The sequence below is a fragment of the Balaenoptera ricei genome, chromosome 2 (assembly GCF_028023285.1).
Source record: "Balaenoptera ricei isolate mBalRic1 chromosome 2, mBalRic1.hap2, whole genome shotgun sequence".
NCBI lineage: Eukaryota > Metazoa > Chordata > Mammalia > Artiodactyla > Balaenopteridae > Balaenoptera > Balaenoptera ricei.
In genome coordinates, this window is record NC_082640.1 from 4,162,344 (window position 1) to 4,179,341 (window position 16,998).

The 16,998-nt window shown below is 42.8% G+C and overlaps 1 protein-coding gene across 2 annotated transcripts in view; it reads left to right on the top strand.

The window, feature by feature from the left end:
* The window catches only part of NSUN6 (NOP2/Sun RNA methyltransferase 6), a 75,952-nt gene that overhangs the window by 26,042 nt on the left and 32,912 nt on the right, over window positions 1–16,998 (top strand). For both annotated transcript variants that reach the window (XM_059915260.1, XM_059915261.1), the window contains 2 exons: window positions 8,611–8,692; window positions 12,166–12,285. In XM_059915260.1, coding sequence (XP_059771243.1) covers window positions 8,611–8,692; window positions 12,166–12,285 — 202 coding nt within the window. The remainder of the gene's footprint in view (window positions 1–8,610; window positions 8,693–12,165; window positions 12,286–16,998) is intronic.

The following is a 16,998-nucleotide window of genomic DNA, read 5'->3' on the forward strand; positions in this document are numbered from 1 at the left end:
TCCCATTTGTTTATTTTTGTTTTTATTTTCATTACTCTAGGAGGTGGATCCAAAAAGATATTGCTGTGATTTATGTCAAAGAGTATTCTTCCTATGTTTTCCTCTAAGAGTTTTATAGTATCAGGTCTTACATTTAGGTCTTTAATCCATTTTGAGTTTATTTTAGTATGTGATGTTAAAAAATGTTCTAATTTCATTCTTTTACATGTAGCTGTCCAGTATTCCCAGCACCACTTATTGAAGAGACTGTATTTTCTCGATTGTATTGTCTTGCCTCCTTTGTCATAGAATAATTGACCGTAGGTGCTTGGGTTTATTTCTGAGCTTTCAATCCTGTTCCTTTGATCTACAAGTCTGTCTTTGTGCCAGTATCGTATAGCTTTGATGACTGTAGTTTTGTATTGTAGTCTCAAGTTAGGGTGTCTGATTCTTCCAGATCCGTTTTCCTCTTTCAGGATTGATTTGGCTATTTGGGGTCTTTTGTGTTTCCATATAAATTTTAAAATTTATTGTTCTGGTTCTGTGAAAAATGCCATTGGTAATCTGATAGGGATTGCATTGAATCTGTAGATTGCCTTGGGTGGTATAGTCATTTTGACAATATTGATTATTCCAACCCAAGAGCATGGTATATCTTTCTATCTCTGTCATCTTCAATTTCTTTCATCAGTGTCTTACAGTTTTCAGAGTACAGGTCTTTTGCCTCCTTAGGTAGGTTTATCCTTAGATATTTTATTCGTTTTGTTGCAAGGGTAAATGGGATTGTTTTGTTCATTTCTCTTTCTGATCTTTTGTTGTTAGTGTATAGGAATGCAAGAGATTTTTGCATATGAATTTTGTATCCTGCAACTTTACTGAATTCCTTGATGAGCTCTGGTATTTTTCTGGTGGCATCTTTAAGATTTTCTATGTATAGTATCATGTCATCTGCAAACAGTGACAGTTTTACTACTTCTTTTCCAATTTGGATTCCATTTATTTATTTGTTTATTTTGGATTCCGTTTATTTATTTATTTATTCATTCATTCATTCTTCTCTGATTGCTGTGGCCAGGACCTCCAAAACTATTTTGAATAAAAGTGGTGAGAGTGGACATCCTTGTCTTATTCCTGATCTTAGAGGAAATGCTTTCCACTTTTCACCATTGAGAATGTGTTAGCTGTGGGTTTGTCATATGTGGCCTTTATTATGTTGAGGTAGGTTCCCTCTATGCCCACTTTCTGGAGAGTTTTTATCATAAATGGGTTATCATAAATTTTGTCAAAAGCTTTTTCTGCATCTATTGAGATGATCATATGGTTTTTATTCTTCAATTTGTTAATGTGGTGTGTCACACTAATTGATTTGCAGATATTGAAAAATCCTTGCATCCCTATGATAAATCCCACTTGATCATGGTGTATGATCCTTTTAATGTATTGTTGGATTTGGTTTGCTAATATTTTGTTCAGGATTTTTTGCATGTATGTTCATTAGTGATAATTGGCCTGTAATTTTCTTTTTTTTTGTGGTATCTTTGTCTGGTTTTAGTATCATGGTGACGGTGACCTTGTAGAATGAACTTGGGAGTGTTCCTTCCTCTGCAGTTTTTTGGAAGAGTTTCAGAAGGATAAGTGTTAACTCTTACGAAAATGTTTGATAGAATTTGCCTGTGAAGCCATCTGGTCCTGGCCTTTTGTTTGTTGGAAGTTTTTTAAGCACAGTTTCAATTTCAGTACTTGTGATTGGTCTGTTCATATTTTCTGTTTCTTCCTGGTTCAGTCCTGGGAGATTGTACCTTTATAGGAATTTGTCCATTTCTTCTAGGTTGTCTGTTTTATTGGCATATAGTTGTAGTAGTCTCTTACGACCCTTTGTATTTCTGTAGTGTCCATTGTAACTTCTCCTTTGTCATTTCTAATTTTATTGATTTGAGCCCTCTCCATCTTTTTCTTGATGAGTCTGGCCGAAGGTTTATCAATTTTGTTTATCTTTTCAAAGAACCAGCTTTCAGTTTCATTGATCTTTCCTTTGTCTCTATTTCATTTATTTCTGCTCTGATCTTTATGGTTTCTTTCCTTCTATTAACTTTGGGTTTTCTTCTTTCTCTAGTTGCTTTAGGTGGATGGTTAGGTTGTTTTTTGAGATTCTTGTTTCCTGAGGTAAGATTGTCCCTCTTTGAACTGCTTTTGATGTGTCCCATAGGTTTTGGATCGTTGTGCTTTTGTTTTCATTTGTCTCTGGGTAGTTTTTGATTTTCTCTTTGATTTCTTCAGTGATCCATTAGGTTGTTTAGTAACATATTGTTTAGCCTCCACGTGTTTGTGTTTTTACAGTTTTTTTTCTTTATTTCTAATCTCATAGTGTTGTGGTCAGAAAAGATGCTTGATATGATTTCAGTTTTCTTAAGTTAACTGAGGCTTCATTTATGGCCCAGCATGTGATTAATCCTGGAGATTGTTCCATGTGCACATGAAAAGAATGTATATTCTGCTGCTTTCGGATGGAATGCTCTGTACATAATCAAGTCCATCTGGTTTAATGTGTCATTTAAGGCCTGTTTTTCCTTATTGATTTTCTATCTGGATGATCTGTCTGTTGATGAAAGTGGGGTGTTAAAGTCCCCTACTATTATTGTGTTACTGTCGAGTTCTGCTTTTATGGCCGTTAGCATTTGCCTTATATATTGTGGTGCTCCAGTGTTGGGTTGAATATATATTTACAATTGTTATATCTTCTTCTTGGATTGATCCCTTGATCATTATGTAGTGTCCTTTTTTGTCTCTTGTAACAGTCTTTATTTTAAAGTCTATTTTGTTTGATATGAGTATCACTACTCCAGCTTTCTTTTGATTTCCATTTGCATGCAATACCTTTTTCCCTCCCCTCACATTCAGTCTGTATGTATCCTTAGATCTGAAGTGGTTCTCTTGTAGACAGCATATGTATGGGTCTTGTTTTTGTATTCATTCAGCCAGTCTGTGTCTTTTGGTTGGAGCTTTTAATCTGCTTACATTTAAGGTAATTATCGATATGTATGTTCTTATTGCCATTTTGTTAATTGTCTTGGATTTGTTTTTGTAGGTCTTTTTTCTTACCTTCTTTTGTTCTTTTCTCTTGTGATGTGATGACCATCTTTAATGTTGTGTTTGGATTGCTTTTTCTTTTTTGTGTGTGTATCTATTGTAGATTTTTGGTTTGCGGTTCCCATGACTTTTATATATATATATATATACAAGATTGTTTTAAGTTGCTGGTCTCTTAATTTCCAGTGCATTTCCGGTATCTGGCATTTGTACTCTTCTCACGATTGCTGGTTTTGATATCATATTTGTGTGTGGATGATTTCCTACCTTTATGTTTGCTTTTACTGGTGAGCTTTTCGATTAGTAATTTTCTTGTTTCTAGTTGTGCCTTCTGTTCCGTCTAGAGAAGTTCCTTTAGCATTTGTTGTAAAGCTGGTTTGGTGGTGCTGAATTCTCGTAGCTTTTGATTGTCTGTCAAATCTGAAATGAGAGCCTTGCTGAGTAGAGTATTCTTGGTTGTAGGTTTTTCCCTTTCATCACTTTAAATATATTGTGCCACTCCCTTCTGGCCTGCAGAGTTTCTCCTGAAAAATCAGTTGATAACCTTATATGGGGAATTCCCTTGTATTTTATTTGTTGCTCTTCCCTTTTTACTTTTAATATTTTCTCTGTCTTTAATTTTTGGCAGTTTGGTTAATATGTGTCTCGGCGTGTTCCTCCTTGGGTTTATCCTGTATGGGACTCTGTGCTTCCTGGACTTGGGTGACTGTTTTCTTACCCACGTTAGGGAAAGTTTCAGGTATTATCTCTTCAAATATTTTCTCAGGTCCTTTCTTTCTCTCTTCTCCTTCTGCGGCCCCTATAATGTGAATGTTGGTGTTTTTAATGTTGTCCCAGAGGTCTCTGAAACATTCTTTTTTCGTTTCCATGGCAGTGCTTTACACAATTCTGTCTTCCAGCTCACTTATCCGTTCTTCTTCGTCATTGTTCAACTCTGTTGTTTAAATCTGTTGGCTCTTTCTTAAACATTTCTCGTATCTTCTTGGTCTGTGCCACCATTCTTTTTCTGAGATCTTGTATCATCTTTACTGTCACTACTATGAATTCTTTTCCTGTCTCCACTTCACTTAGTTGTTCTTCTGGCGTTTTATCTCGTTCCTTTGTCTGGAACATACTCGTCTGCTGTCTCATTTTGTGTAGCTCTCTCTGTGTTTGCAGTCCCACAGGCTGCAGGATTGTAGTTCCTCTAGGTGTGTGCCACCTTGTGGGTGCAGCTGGTCTAAGAGGCTTGTGCAGGCTTCCTGGTGGGAGGGACTGGTGCCTGCCCACTGGTGGGTGGAGCTAGGTGTTGTCCCTCTGGTGGGCAGGGCATGTCCAGTGTTGTGTTTAGAGGTGGCTGTGGGCTCAGGATGACTTTAAACAGTCTGTCTGCAGATGGCTGGGGCTGTATTCCCACCCTGCTTGTTTTTTGGCCTGAGGAATCCCAGTACTATATCCTAAGGGCTGTTGGGTGGGGTCAGGTCTTGGCTTCAAAATGGCGGCCTCCAGGACAGCTCATGCCAATGAGTGCTCCCTAGTACCTCTGCCACCAGTGTCCTTGTCCCCACAGTGAGCCACAGGTGCCCCCTCCCTCCCCAGGAGACCCTCCAAGACCAGCAGGTAGGTCTGGCCCAGGCTCCTATGAAGTCACCTCTTTTTCCCTTGGGTCTCGGTGTGTATGAGACCTTGTGTGTGCCCTCCAAGAGTGGCGTTTCTGTTTCCCTCAGTCCTGTGATCAAGCCCCACTGGCCTTCAAAGCCAAATGCTCTGGCCTCTCCTCCTCTTGATGCCAGACCCCCAGACTGGGGAGCCTGACATGGGGTTCAGAACTCTCACTCCTGTGGGAGAACCTCTGTGATATAATTATTTTCCAGTTTCTGTGTCACCCACCCAGCGGGTATGGGATTTGATTGTATCATGAACGTACCCCTCCTGCTGTCTCGCTGTGGCTTCTTCTTTGTCTTTGGAAGTAGTATATCTTCATTGGTAGGTTCTGACCCTTTTTTGTCGATGGTTGTTCAGCAGTTAGTTGTGGTTTTGATGTTTTCATGAGAGAAGGTGAGCTCAGGTCCTTCTGCTTCTCCATCTTGTTAGGAAACCAAGAAACTGTGGATTTTTTTTTTTTTTTAATTAAATTATTTATTTATTTATGGCTGTGTTTGGTCTTCGTTTCTGTGCGAGGGCTTTCTCTAGTTGTGGCAGGCGGGGGCCACTCTTCATCGCGGTGCGCGGACCTCTCACTATCGCGGCCTCTCTTGTTGCGGAGCACAGGCTCCAGACGCGCAGGCTCAGTAATTGTGGCTCACGGGCCTAATCGCTCCGCGGCATGTGGGATCTTCCCAGACCAGGGCTCGAACCCGTGTCCCCTGCATTGGCAGGCAGACTCGCAACCACTGCGCCACCAGGGAAGCCCGAAACTGTTGATTTTTAAACTCAGCATTCAGGTAGGCTGTTACGATTTCTTTCTCTGCCTATGTGAGAAAAAGCGTGCTTCCACAACAAAGAAATGTGGCATTTAGACACTGTTTATTATTTATATTCTTTTAAAACTTAGGACCAGCTCTTTTAACAGTACATTTGTACAGTCAGTCAGTGAATTTGTGCCCTTTGGTTTCTTGAATGCCAGCTGAGTTGAATCATTAGTAGACTCAAAGATAGATTAGTTTACTAACAGATTGTTCATCCTATGAGGTGTCGTATTTCGCATTATTATATGGAGATACATGGTACAGAAATAGTTTTAAAGGAAACATGTCAGCCCATACCTGAACAATAACTGGCTCAAATTATTCTTTGTCATGTTACTTTAAAATAAATACCGTACAGATGGACACTCTTGTGCTGGTAGGCGTGGTCAGAGGGAGATAGTCCAAGGGGAACCAGAACTTGAAGCCCTGGTGGGAACTGGGTTAGGAAGGCAGGCGTATAAGTGTTCGTTTTAGTATTTTGCAGAGGACTGGAGCCCTGCAGGTTAGAGTCACTTGAGTGATGATTCAGGGCACTCAGTAATGGGTCTAGGTGCTGGCGCTGGGGCAAGGTGTTGATCAAGGTTGGTGCCCAGTGGTCTCAACAAAGGACTGACTTTTGAACGTGAGGCAGTGACATTTCGTAAGTTTCTTTTGTGTATTTTCTGCCCAGGGGCAAGAACTATTTAACTAAGAAGTGGTTTGATTAGATCCTGACTGGAGCAAGGACGAGGCTTAACTCTGATTAAAGGTGCAGATTTGGAGATACCACGTGTTGCACAGATGAGTGAGGGTAAAAGGCATGGGAAGAAGAAGAAAGGTGTTAACACTGGTAGTCAGACCCACCGCAGTGACAGGCCACAAATGCCTGCAGAAATTATTTCACTCTTAAAGGTCAGCATAAACCTGCTCTGCTGTGGCATAATAAGAAATACATAAATAATTTGATCTATGTCCCAGATTGCTGGCATAGAGCCGCCAAAGCCCTTGGAATCTCAGGAGTGGTAAGAGTGCTTCTGTACCCCCGCCCGGCAGCTTCAGGACGGGGCTGTTGGCCGGAGCAGCCAAGCACGTGATCAGAGGCTGGCACTTGTGCCTCATCCCAGACCTCCGGGGAAGAGAGAGGGCCTGGAGACTGAGCGAGCCACCAGTGCCCGTGATTTAATCAGTCATGCCCATGTGATGACACCTCCCTAAAAGCCACTGCACGAGGGGCTTGGACAGCTTCCAGGTTGGTGAACACATCTAGGTGCTGGGAGGGTGGTGTGTCCATGCCCCCTCTCACGCCTTGCCCGATGCGGCCCTTCTGTTTGGCTGTTTCCCCAGTTGTATCCTTCATAGTAAACTGGTGACCGTAAGTGACGTCACCAGTTTTTTTTTTTTTTTTTTTTTTACAGAAAAGAAAGTCAAACTTATTTAATGTAAAACTAGAATTAATAAAAATTAGCAAATACACACACACACGAAATATACACACACAGCAGCACTGTGTATTGACTCACATAGGGGAAAAGCAGTGGTCCAAGACCTCTCAACAGGGCTTGTCAGTTAAAGAAAAAAAACCCAAACACACACACACACACGTGCACGCACACTAAAAAACAAAACAGAAAACAAGAACCCAATATTTTTCAACAGTATACTGCATCTACAACCAACACAAATTCAGAATTATTTTACAATGCTTCCTTTCTTAATACAAAAGATGCCCATCTTGGGTGTACATATATATATATATATTTTTTTTTTTTCAGTGGTTTACTGTTGACTTATTTTTAAATACATTAGTGTTACTGCATGCAACTGTTTCCTGTATTTTAATAGCCTTTCCTTTTATTTACCTTCATGTGTCAAAAGCTTCCGGTTGGTAGGCAGACACAGGTAAATTGTTTTCCTGAGTTCTGTGAGTCATCCTGGTGAATTGTCGAAGCTGAGGAGGGAGTCTAGGAGCCTCCAAATTCATAGCCGGTCAGTCACAAGGCCAGGTGGCAGCCTGGGAGGTGCAGCTGGCACCTGGAGCAGGGCCAGTCTTGTTGGACTGAACCTGTGGATTCCGACGATGACCCCAGGCAGTCTGTCAGAAGTTAAGTGAATAGTAGGACACCCACTTGGTGTCCAGAGAGGTGGAGAGTTGGTGGGTGAGAGAGAAGCCCACACATGTGGTGTCAGAAGTGTTGTGAGTAAAATTAGCCCATCTACATCACGTAGGGTACACACTGTCTTTGTAGGTGTTTCTTTGCCACGGTCAGTTCATAAACTCTGAACTTATCTGCGTGCCGTGTCTGCGGGCCCCCTTCTTCTTTCCGTGCTCCTTTAATCCCTGGAACAGCACGTTGATTTTCCCGTTTTCTCGCTCTCTCTCGTGTGACCTGTGCAGCTGGCCACGCTTGGCTTTTCTCTGACAGTGTGCTTGTGTACCTTTTCTCCCCTTGGACAGCCTCTCTGACTGCGATGTTTGTCTTAGTGGATCCCCATCCATCAGGCCATTCTGGGCCCTGGCCCTTCCTGCTCTGATCAGGTCCACTGCCACTCACAGTTGGGGACAGAGGTGGCAAAGGTCATCCTGTGGATGGTGTCAGTACTGGGCAGTTACTCTCTAACGAGATGAGAGGGAAGCAGTGTGGCACGTTTGTCATGGCTTATCACCAGCAGGATTCTTAACATATGTTTTTATTTTTCATACAAGTACCGAGCATAGTGCCTGGCAAACCGAAGGGGTCACAGAATGTTTGTTGAATTGAAAGGCTAATAACAATGGTCATAAATCTGTTACCAGAAAGATGAGAATGCATCAGTGAATAGACTCAGAGGGTCTTCACTTTTTAGTCTGTGCAGATCTCTAAAGGAATGCAGTGGTGCTTAAATGAAAATTTTATGTAACTTTATCCTTTTTAATGCTCCCAGTGGCCTACTCTACTGTGGGTAAAAATCCAGAAACAATTCACAGGAATACTTTTAAGTATTTTGGTGTTGAGTAAAAAAGGTTTTAAAAAGGCAGAACATCTTATATTTAACATGTTACTTGCGTATATTCTTAGAAATGGAGATTGTGTAGATTGTCTAATTTATACTGAGTAATGTTAGATTTCCTGTTTTTCAGAGGCATAGGCGTAAGAATGACAGACCCAGTGTATCTGAGCCCCTCATTTGACAATGTACTGCCTAGCTACTTATTTTTACAAGTAAGTATTTGTGAAAACAAAATATTTAGTGACATTGAAATATATACTTCAGTGAATTATTTGAAATCTAAGGGTTTGTTTTTTCGCTTCTATTAACTTTTTTTTTTTTTTTTTTGCAGTGTATTTATATGTTTTCTGATCTACCTTCGGTTAAGTAGTAAGGAAAAGCTTAGTAAGCACTTCCTCTTTCTCTCAAGTGATTGACTACCTCTCCTCCCTTCCTTTGCCCAGCGGTGCTTATTGCAGGAGAACAAGGAGGATGAGAAGGCGTGCACAGGGGTGCTGGTGTGGTTGCCACTCACCCGTAGGAGAGGAGAGGCTCCGCCATGTGGGACGGCGGGGTCTGTGTCGTTTCTCTCGGGCACCAGTTCTGAGCTTTAGTTTGAGAGCTTCTTCCTGAATGTGCTTTCCTCCCTCTTTCCTTCCTACCCTCAAGTTTAATAAATATGGTTGTACTTTTCTTATTATAAAATAAATGTCTGTAACTGCTGTAAAAAAAAAAAAAAAGCTACTTACTGTAGCTTATTGTAATGATTGCTTTCCATTTCCACTATTAATCCCTAAATAAAGCATGCATTTGCTCTACATGTACGTGGTCCATGTGTAACTCTGAGTGAGATGCAGATGGTTTACTACTAGCAGATTTTGGTCTGATGGTTATCAATTGCTGTGCTATAACAAGTAATTTGTTTTCCCTTGTCCAGTTTATGATGTACTTTCATGTACATTAGCTCATATGATTTGTTACAGTCTGCTTGTTAGGTGGTAGTTTTATTATTTTATTATTAGTAGAATTACCAATGTAACATGAAGATACTGAAGACCGGATCTGGTCGGGTTCTTGAATAAGGTTGCACAGTTGGTAGGTAGTAGCATCTGTACCCTAACTTAAGCGTAGATGACATTTGCTTTCTGCTCTGCTTAGTATGTAACCAGAAGTCATTTTATAAATCCAGAGGTTAATTCTGGGGTGAACAAATAAAAAACAGATTTACGTTTGTCATCTGATTCTACATTAGTGATGATGTAGACCATTAGGATGCATAACCTAATATAAAGTCATACGCGGTTATATAGAATCTTCTTCAGTAGTCTTTGCCAGCCTTTTTTATTTCTTTCTATTTTTTTTTTTATTAATTTATTTTTGGCTGTGTTGGGTCTTCGTTTCTGTGCGAGGGCTTTCTGTAGTTGCGGCAAGTGGGGGCCACTCTTCATCGCGGTGCGCAGTCCTCTCACTGTCGCGGCCTCTCTTGTTGTGGAGCACAGGCTCCAGACGCGCAGGCTCAGTAGTTGTGGCTCATGGGCCTAGTTGCTCCGCGGCATGTGGGATCTTCCCAGACCAGGGCTCGAACCTGTGTCCCCTGCATTAGCAGACAGACTCTCAACCATTGCGCCACCAGGGAAGCCCTATTTCTTTCTACTTTACTTTTATTTAAAAAAATTTTTTTTTTAGAGAAACAGTTCCCAAGACTGCTCTTGCTTCTTTTTTAAAAAAAATTTATTTGTTTTGTTTATTATTTATCTTTGGCTGCATTGGGTCTTCGTTGCTGCATGCAGGCTTTCTCTAGTTGCAGCGAGCGGGGGCTACTGGTGGTTGCAGTGCACGGGCTTCTCATTGCGGTGGCTTCTCTTGTTGAGGAGCTCGGGCTGTAGCCGCATGGGCTTCAGTAGTTGTGGCACGTGGGCTCAGTAGTTGTGGCTCACGGGCTCTAGAGCGCAGGCTCAGTAGTTGTGGTGCATGGGCTTAGTTGCTCCGCGGCATGTGGGATTTTCCCGGACCAGGGCTCGAACCTGTGTCCCCTGCATTGGCAGGTGGATTCTTAACCACTACGCCACTAGGGCAGTCCTGCCAGCCTTTTAAAAAGTGTGGTGTCGTGCTGGGCTCTTTGAATATATTATCACAAGCCTGCACTGACTGTAACTGAAGAACACTGATACCATTTCTTGAATGATGTTCAGCAACCTCTTAACTTGTGAAGATGAGGTAGTTCGTAGGGTGATTGGCTGTATACCTTGTAAGCCCCAGAGTTAGGCAACTAGTACTTTGTCCATTCTGTGTGATTATTGAAGGTACTTTACAGATAGGTAGAATTATAGACTTGGGAAAATCCCTGGTGAAATTTGTGGGGTTTTTTTTTTTTTTTTTGATGCCTCTTGCCTTGCCTTTCTCTGGAAACCATTATCCCCAAATCTGTACTGTTACTTGTTTGCAGCAGCTAATGTGGAAGCTTCAGATTGTGGGTTCCTTGTTGAGGAGAGAAGGTTGTAAAGGGCTGGTGATAATTTATTATTTCTCATGTTAACACTTGAAGTTACACAAGGATGTACTTTATAAAGTTAATTGGAGTGTTGCACACAATCATTAAAATTACGAATGTGCAATATTGTTTGGTTTTTCAAAACCACAAAGGAAACTTTTGATGTGCCTGATCACAATCCACAGAAGTATAGAAATGCCTTTGATGTCTTTCACAACTGAAATGATTGACAGTGAAAGGTTTAACACTTAAATATTTACAACAGCTGTTTTCAGTTATAGGCTAGTTACATTCTAGGTTATCTGGAATCAAAAATGGTGCTCAAAAGTTGATCTTTTCATTGCCTGGTTTCTTGGAAATGATTGATTTAAAAGCCAGATGAGGTTGGACCATCTGAGCGCTTTAAATACATACTGCTGCCTGGACTCTACCATAGGAATGGGTTTTAGTTGGTCTGGCTGGGGTGGGGCCTGGGTCAGGATGGTGAAAGGCTCTCCCAGGTGGTTCTAGTTTGCAGCTAAGGTTGAGAATGGCTGTAGTGTAGCAAGGGTGCACAGCTAGCTGCACGTTAGAAGCACCTGGGGAGATCGTAAAAGCACTGATGCCTGGCCCTATTGCCAGAAATTCTGATTGAACTGTTCTAGATGACTGCACATTAAAAAACAGCAAAAGACAGAACTCACAGGGTGATTCTGTCATGCAGCCAGGATTGAGAAATACTGTAGAGAAAGGTAGTAGATGAAATTGTTTTAGGGAAACTTTGTCGTCACCTAAATATTTAATGAAGCCTCTTCACTGGGACTATTTCATGCTCTCAACTGATTGCATACCAGAAGGTTCTTAACGTATTACGTTGGATTGGAAATTTCTGTCATCTTTGGCCATTACATTAACGTTATCTTTGTTAGGGGTGAAGCATCACTATCATCTCTAGATGGAGAATCACTGACTCTTCAATGGCCACATACGTGTTTTAGTGTCTTTATATTAGAGTTCAGTGTTTAATGTGTCGTGCATGTGTGTGGCTGTCCTGTGAGATCGTAGGACACCCTGGGAAATTGTTACTATCCCGACACTGGTATGTCTACAGAAAACATACTCTTGGCCAAGGACGCTGTACTGGGTTACCTCCAAAGATTTCTTTACATCCTCTGATTCTGAAACTTAAAATGATCTCTTGTCACTGATAACAAATTATTTTTTTTTTCCTTATAGAATTTGCCGTCTGCTGTAGTAAGTCATGTTCTGGATCCTCAGCCTGGAGAGAAGATTCTAGATTTGTGTGCGGCCCCCGGAGGCAAAACAACACACATTGCAGCGCTGATGCACGACCAGGTGAGGCCGTCGTCACGCAGAGCTGATCTTGATACACTGCGTGTCTCAGTGATGGAGGTGGGAGTATGTGTGACTTACGGAACATTATACAGACATTCATAATCTGGTCGATTTCGATTCAGCCAAAGAGAAGGCAGCTCAGTAATGTCATGCATCACATATTAAGTTCAGTAGACCATTGTCATTTGTGAAGACTATCTCAAGACCTTCTTGAGTCCCAGATTTGCCTAATACATTTATGGAATAGAATTTTTCCCTCACATAATTAAGTCTAAATGAAACATTTAAGAGACCTTTTCATGTTCTTAATTACAGGACTTGACACTTTTTAAACTATTCAAATAAATTCTACCACCGAAAGTTAATTTGGCAGTCCATTATTAAAGTGTCCAAATATATATTGTTGATACATATGCAAATATAAAGATGATAATAAATATATTGGGTTGGCCAAAATGTTCGTCCGGGTTTCTCTGTAAGATGTTTTTGGCCAACTGAATACATGCACACATACTGAACATCTGTATGTGTCCGTGTCCTTCTTGCCTTGGGGTTCATAAAAACCATGATTTGGCTTAATTAATAAAGCCTGCTTCATTGTCACAAAAGAAAAGTCTGTCCTTGGATAACTTTAGCTCAGATATTACTGCTTTTTCCTATGTATGCATATTTGCTGATGTGTTTTCTTGCATCGTGCGCTAGTTTTATCTGTGTTCTAAGCTGTGTGGCCTTGTAACCACTCTGCTTCACCTGAGATTCTTCAGCTCGAGAAGGATACGGCCAGTTGATGCTATCTTTCTGGTTTGTTTCAAATTCTGTAAAACCAAATGGTTCCTAAAATATTTGCACATGCTAGTAGCTTCACCTACAGTAGCTTTCTTGATCTAGAGTCAGATTTTAATTGATGGACTGATTTAAAAAATATTGATTTATTCTTACTGTGTGCCAAGTACTGGCGTACAGCAGTAAACCATAGTGACCACAGTTTCCTTCTTCATGGAGCTTACATTCTAGTAAAAGGACACAGATGAGAAACAAATGAGTGAGTAAAAGATAAGGCATATATAGCTGTGGGAGGGGTATGGGATTGGGAATACTGGGGAAGGGAGAGTGAGTTTGCAGTTTGAAGTGGGTGGTGAGGGAGAAGCCCACTGGAAAGGTGGCATTTAGGGAAGACTTACAGGTGGGAAGAATGTACCAGCCAGAGGAGACGTAAGTCCGAATGCTCTGAGACTGGACGCTGCCGACTTGCTAGGGATACGGGTTGGGGGGGGACCGTGGTAGTCTTGCGGCGTAGACTAAGTGAGGAGCGGGGTGTGGGGGGGAAGAGATCAGAGAGTGGGGGCCGGGGCATGGGCGGAGCAGCTTCGCAGGCTCTCCCGGGACTTCATGTCTGCTCCAGCAATGGGACGTCCTTGGAGGTTTGGGGCAGAAGAGCGACATAAGCTTGCGTGCTCCTTACCTTGGCTGCGGCGTTGCAGACAAGCTGCAAGAGGACAGCGGCGGAAGCAGAGAGACCGCTTAGGAGACAGCAGTTCAGGGGCGTCATGGAGGTGGTAAGAAGTTGATCAGATTCTGGGTGTGTTTCGAAGCTGGGGCTGTTAGGAGTTGTTGGTGGATTGGACGTGGGCTGTGAAAATGAGAGGCCAGCGCAGCGTGACTCCTTAGGTTTTTGGCCAGAGGACCTGGAAGGATGGAGCTGCCGGGTCGGGAGGACTACGGGAGGGGCACGTTTTGCAGGGAAAAATCAGCCATTTAGTTTTGGTTCTATTACAGTGCGGTCCCATTAGACAGCCAGGTGGTTCTGTTACAGTGCGGTCCCATTAGACAGCCAGGTGGTTCTATTACAGGGCGGTCCCATTAGGCAGCGAGGTGGTTCTATTACAGTGCGGTCCCATTAGACAGCCGGGTGGTTCTATTACAGTGCGGTCCCATTAGGCAGCCGGGTGGTTCTGTTACAGGGCGGTCCCATTAGGCAGCCGGGTGGTTCTATTACAGGGCGGTCCCATTAGACAGCCGGGTGGTTCTATTACAGGGCGGTCCCATTAGACAGCCAGGTGGTTCTATTACAGTGCGGTCCCATTAGACAGCCAGGTGGTTCTATTACAGTGCGGTCCCATTAGGCAGCCGGGTGGTTCTATTACAGGGCGGTCCCATTAGACAGCCGGGTGGTTCTGTTACAGGGCGGTCCCATTAGGCAGCCGGGTGGTTCTGTTACAGTGCGGTCCCATTAGACAGCCGGGAGATGACGTGGAGCAGGCAATGGGATATTTGAGTCCAGGGTACAGGGGAGAGGTCTGCATTGGAAATGGAAGTCTGGAAGTCGCCAATACATGGATAAAACATGCGAGGCCGTGAGGCTGACGCGGGGCGGTAGAAGGTAGGGGAGGCTGGAAGGCGAGCCTCGGGGCTGCGGTGCGCCGACACTCGGGGCTCGGGGAACCAGGAGCAACGGCCACTGATGTGGCAGGACCACCAGAGGCCCGTGATGCCCTGGGCGCTGCGCCAGGAAGGGGTCGAAAGGGGACGGAGCGAGCAGCTGGGTGAAACGTCCCGGCGGGGCCAGTGAGGTGAGGCCCGAGAACCCCCTCCCCGTGGACTCAGCACCTCGTAGGTGATGGGCGGTGAGTGGAAATGCCTGCTTGGATAGAAAATGAGAGGAAGCAAAGAAAGTGAATCAGGACAACTCCTTTGCGGGGGCAGGGCACGTTTGTACCGGAGGGCAGCGAAATGGGGCAGTGCTTGGAGGGTGGACTCGGGGAGTCCTTTTTCTAAGATGAGGGAAATAGCAGTGTATGCTGATGGAGAAGAGAGATTAAAAGGGGAAATTGGTTACCCCCGAGGGAACGGGAAAATGGCTGGAACAGGACCTTGGGGTAGGTGAAATGGGACAGGATTTGATGCACAGTGGCTTTAGATGGTGGCATGAGACAGCTTATCCATGGAAATAGGAGGTAAGGCCGAGGATATGGGTAGAGGTGTTGGTGGGCTGGTACACGTGGTGGGAGGCTGGGAGTTGGCTTCTGGTTGTTCCAGTTTTCTCTGAAAAGGAAGCAGGATCTTCAGATGGGAATGGGGAAGGGGAAGGGGAAGGCAGGGGGTCAGGGGTTTGAGAAGACAGGAAGTATCGATCTAGGATAAGGAGTGAGAATGGCCTACAGATGCGTCATGCGAATTCAATTTTGCACCAAGGGCCCCATGAGTACAGCAGTCATGGATTTAGAGTGAGATGAGTTGGGCTAGTGATGTGCTTTTTGGCTGCGTGGGGATAGACAGGAAGTTGGCGAAGGCCTGGGTTTAATCACAGCTGAGCTTTTGTCCCTTGGATGTGCGAGAAGCAGACGCACGTGAGTTGAGGATGTATATAAGGGAGTGTATGTAACGTGCCGTAGAATCTCAGCCGGCTGAAGAGCAGAGCAAGGACACGGGAATAGTGCGGGCCGGGTATCTGCTGTCGCTTTTCTAATTTAGCTCAGATTTATTCAGCAGTACAAATGCTTACGTGCCTAGGAAACTCAGCGGTTTTCTTCCTAGTACTAATTTATAAATAAGAAAAAATTACCTACTGAGGTAAGACTTTCTGGCGTGGAAACCTCCATGAGGCTGATGTAGCAAAAGCCTTTCTGCTCCAGCTAATTTGCCTGATAAAAGATACAGTATTTCCCACTCTCGCAAGTGCCAGATGTTGGACTTTATCAGGTGATACATTTTTGATCCATATTTGATGATGCTTAGGACTGTCAAGGGATTTACAAGCAGTCTTGCATAGAAAATAGTTGGAACTTGTACTGTGTCAAGGATGAAATTGTAACTTTTCCCTTTCATTAGTGCAGATAACTTTAATTGTCTGAAGACTTCTGATGAAAGTTGTCATTTCTTACGCATTCATATTTGACACTATTAGAATTTCTGAAACATTCACAGTGTTGCAAATGGGGATAAAAATATATAAATATAAAATTGTATATTTTCAGTAAATACACTGAAGGCCTAAACCTGTCATCTCTGCACTATAAATGTGTGTGTGTATATGTGTGTAAAATCCATACACTGTCTATATGCTGGTCACATATACACAGACACTTGCAGTAGCACTAGTATAACCTCAATGAGCAGCCTTCAATCTAAGAAAGATCTCCAATAGAAAAAGGTATTTGTCGTTTAAATATCGTGGAATTGATACCCATGGTTCATTAGAGGAGATACACTTGCCTATTAACTTACACTACTCTTTGTTGAAAAAGAATTTAAGGTGGTAACAGTAAAAAAAAAAAAAAAAAAACAACTCTAGGGAAAAAATGCATTAAATACCTCCAGTGTGTAAAATGAACACAAAACAGAAGGGTTCATTTTATGGAGTTGTGGTATTTAATGCAAATCATTTTTCAGTTTTCCTGAAAGCTCAAATGTAAAGATTATATGCTTTGAGGAAGTGATAATTATCCCCCTTACTTACGGTATGATATTTATTGTGTTTGCTTAAAAGTATATTCACTCAGAGGTATTTTCTGCTCTCCCGTAAGAAGTCTTTCCAAAGAGAGGCTGGATGTTAGAGGTGTGTGCATTCTCTGCTGGTTTTATAACGCTGTGTGAAAACAACCACACAGCCTCGGTGGCACTGCATTACCTCTGGAGTCTGGGGTTCAGTCGATGGCCCCCAGCCTGACTCTGGCACCTGGTCAGCTGTGGGTTGGCCGGAGTTTCTCGTGACCT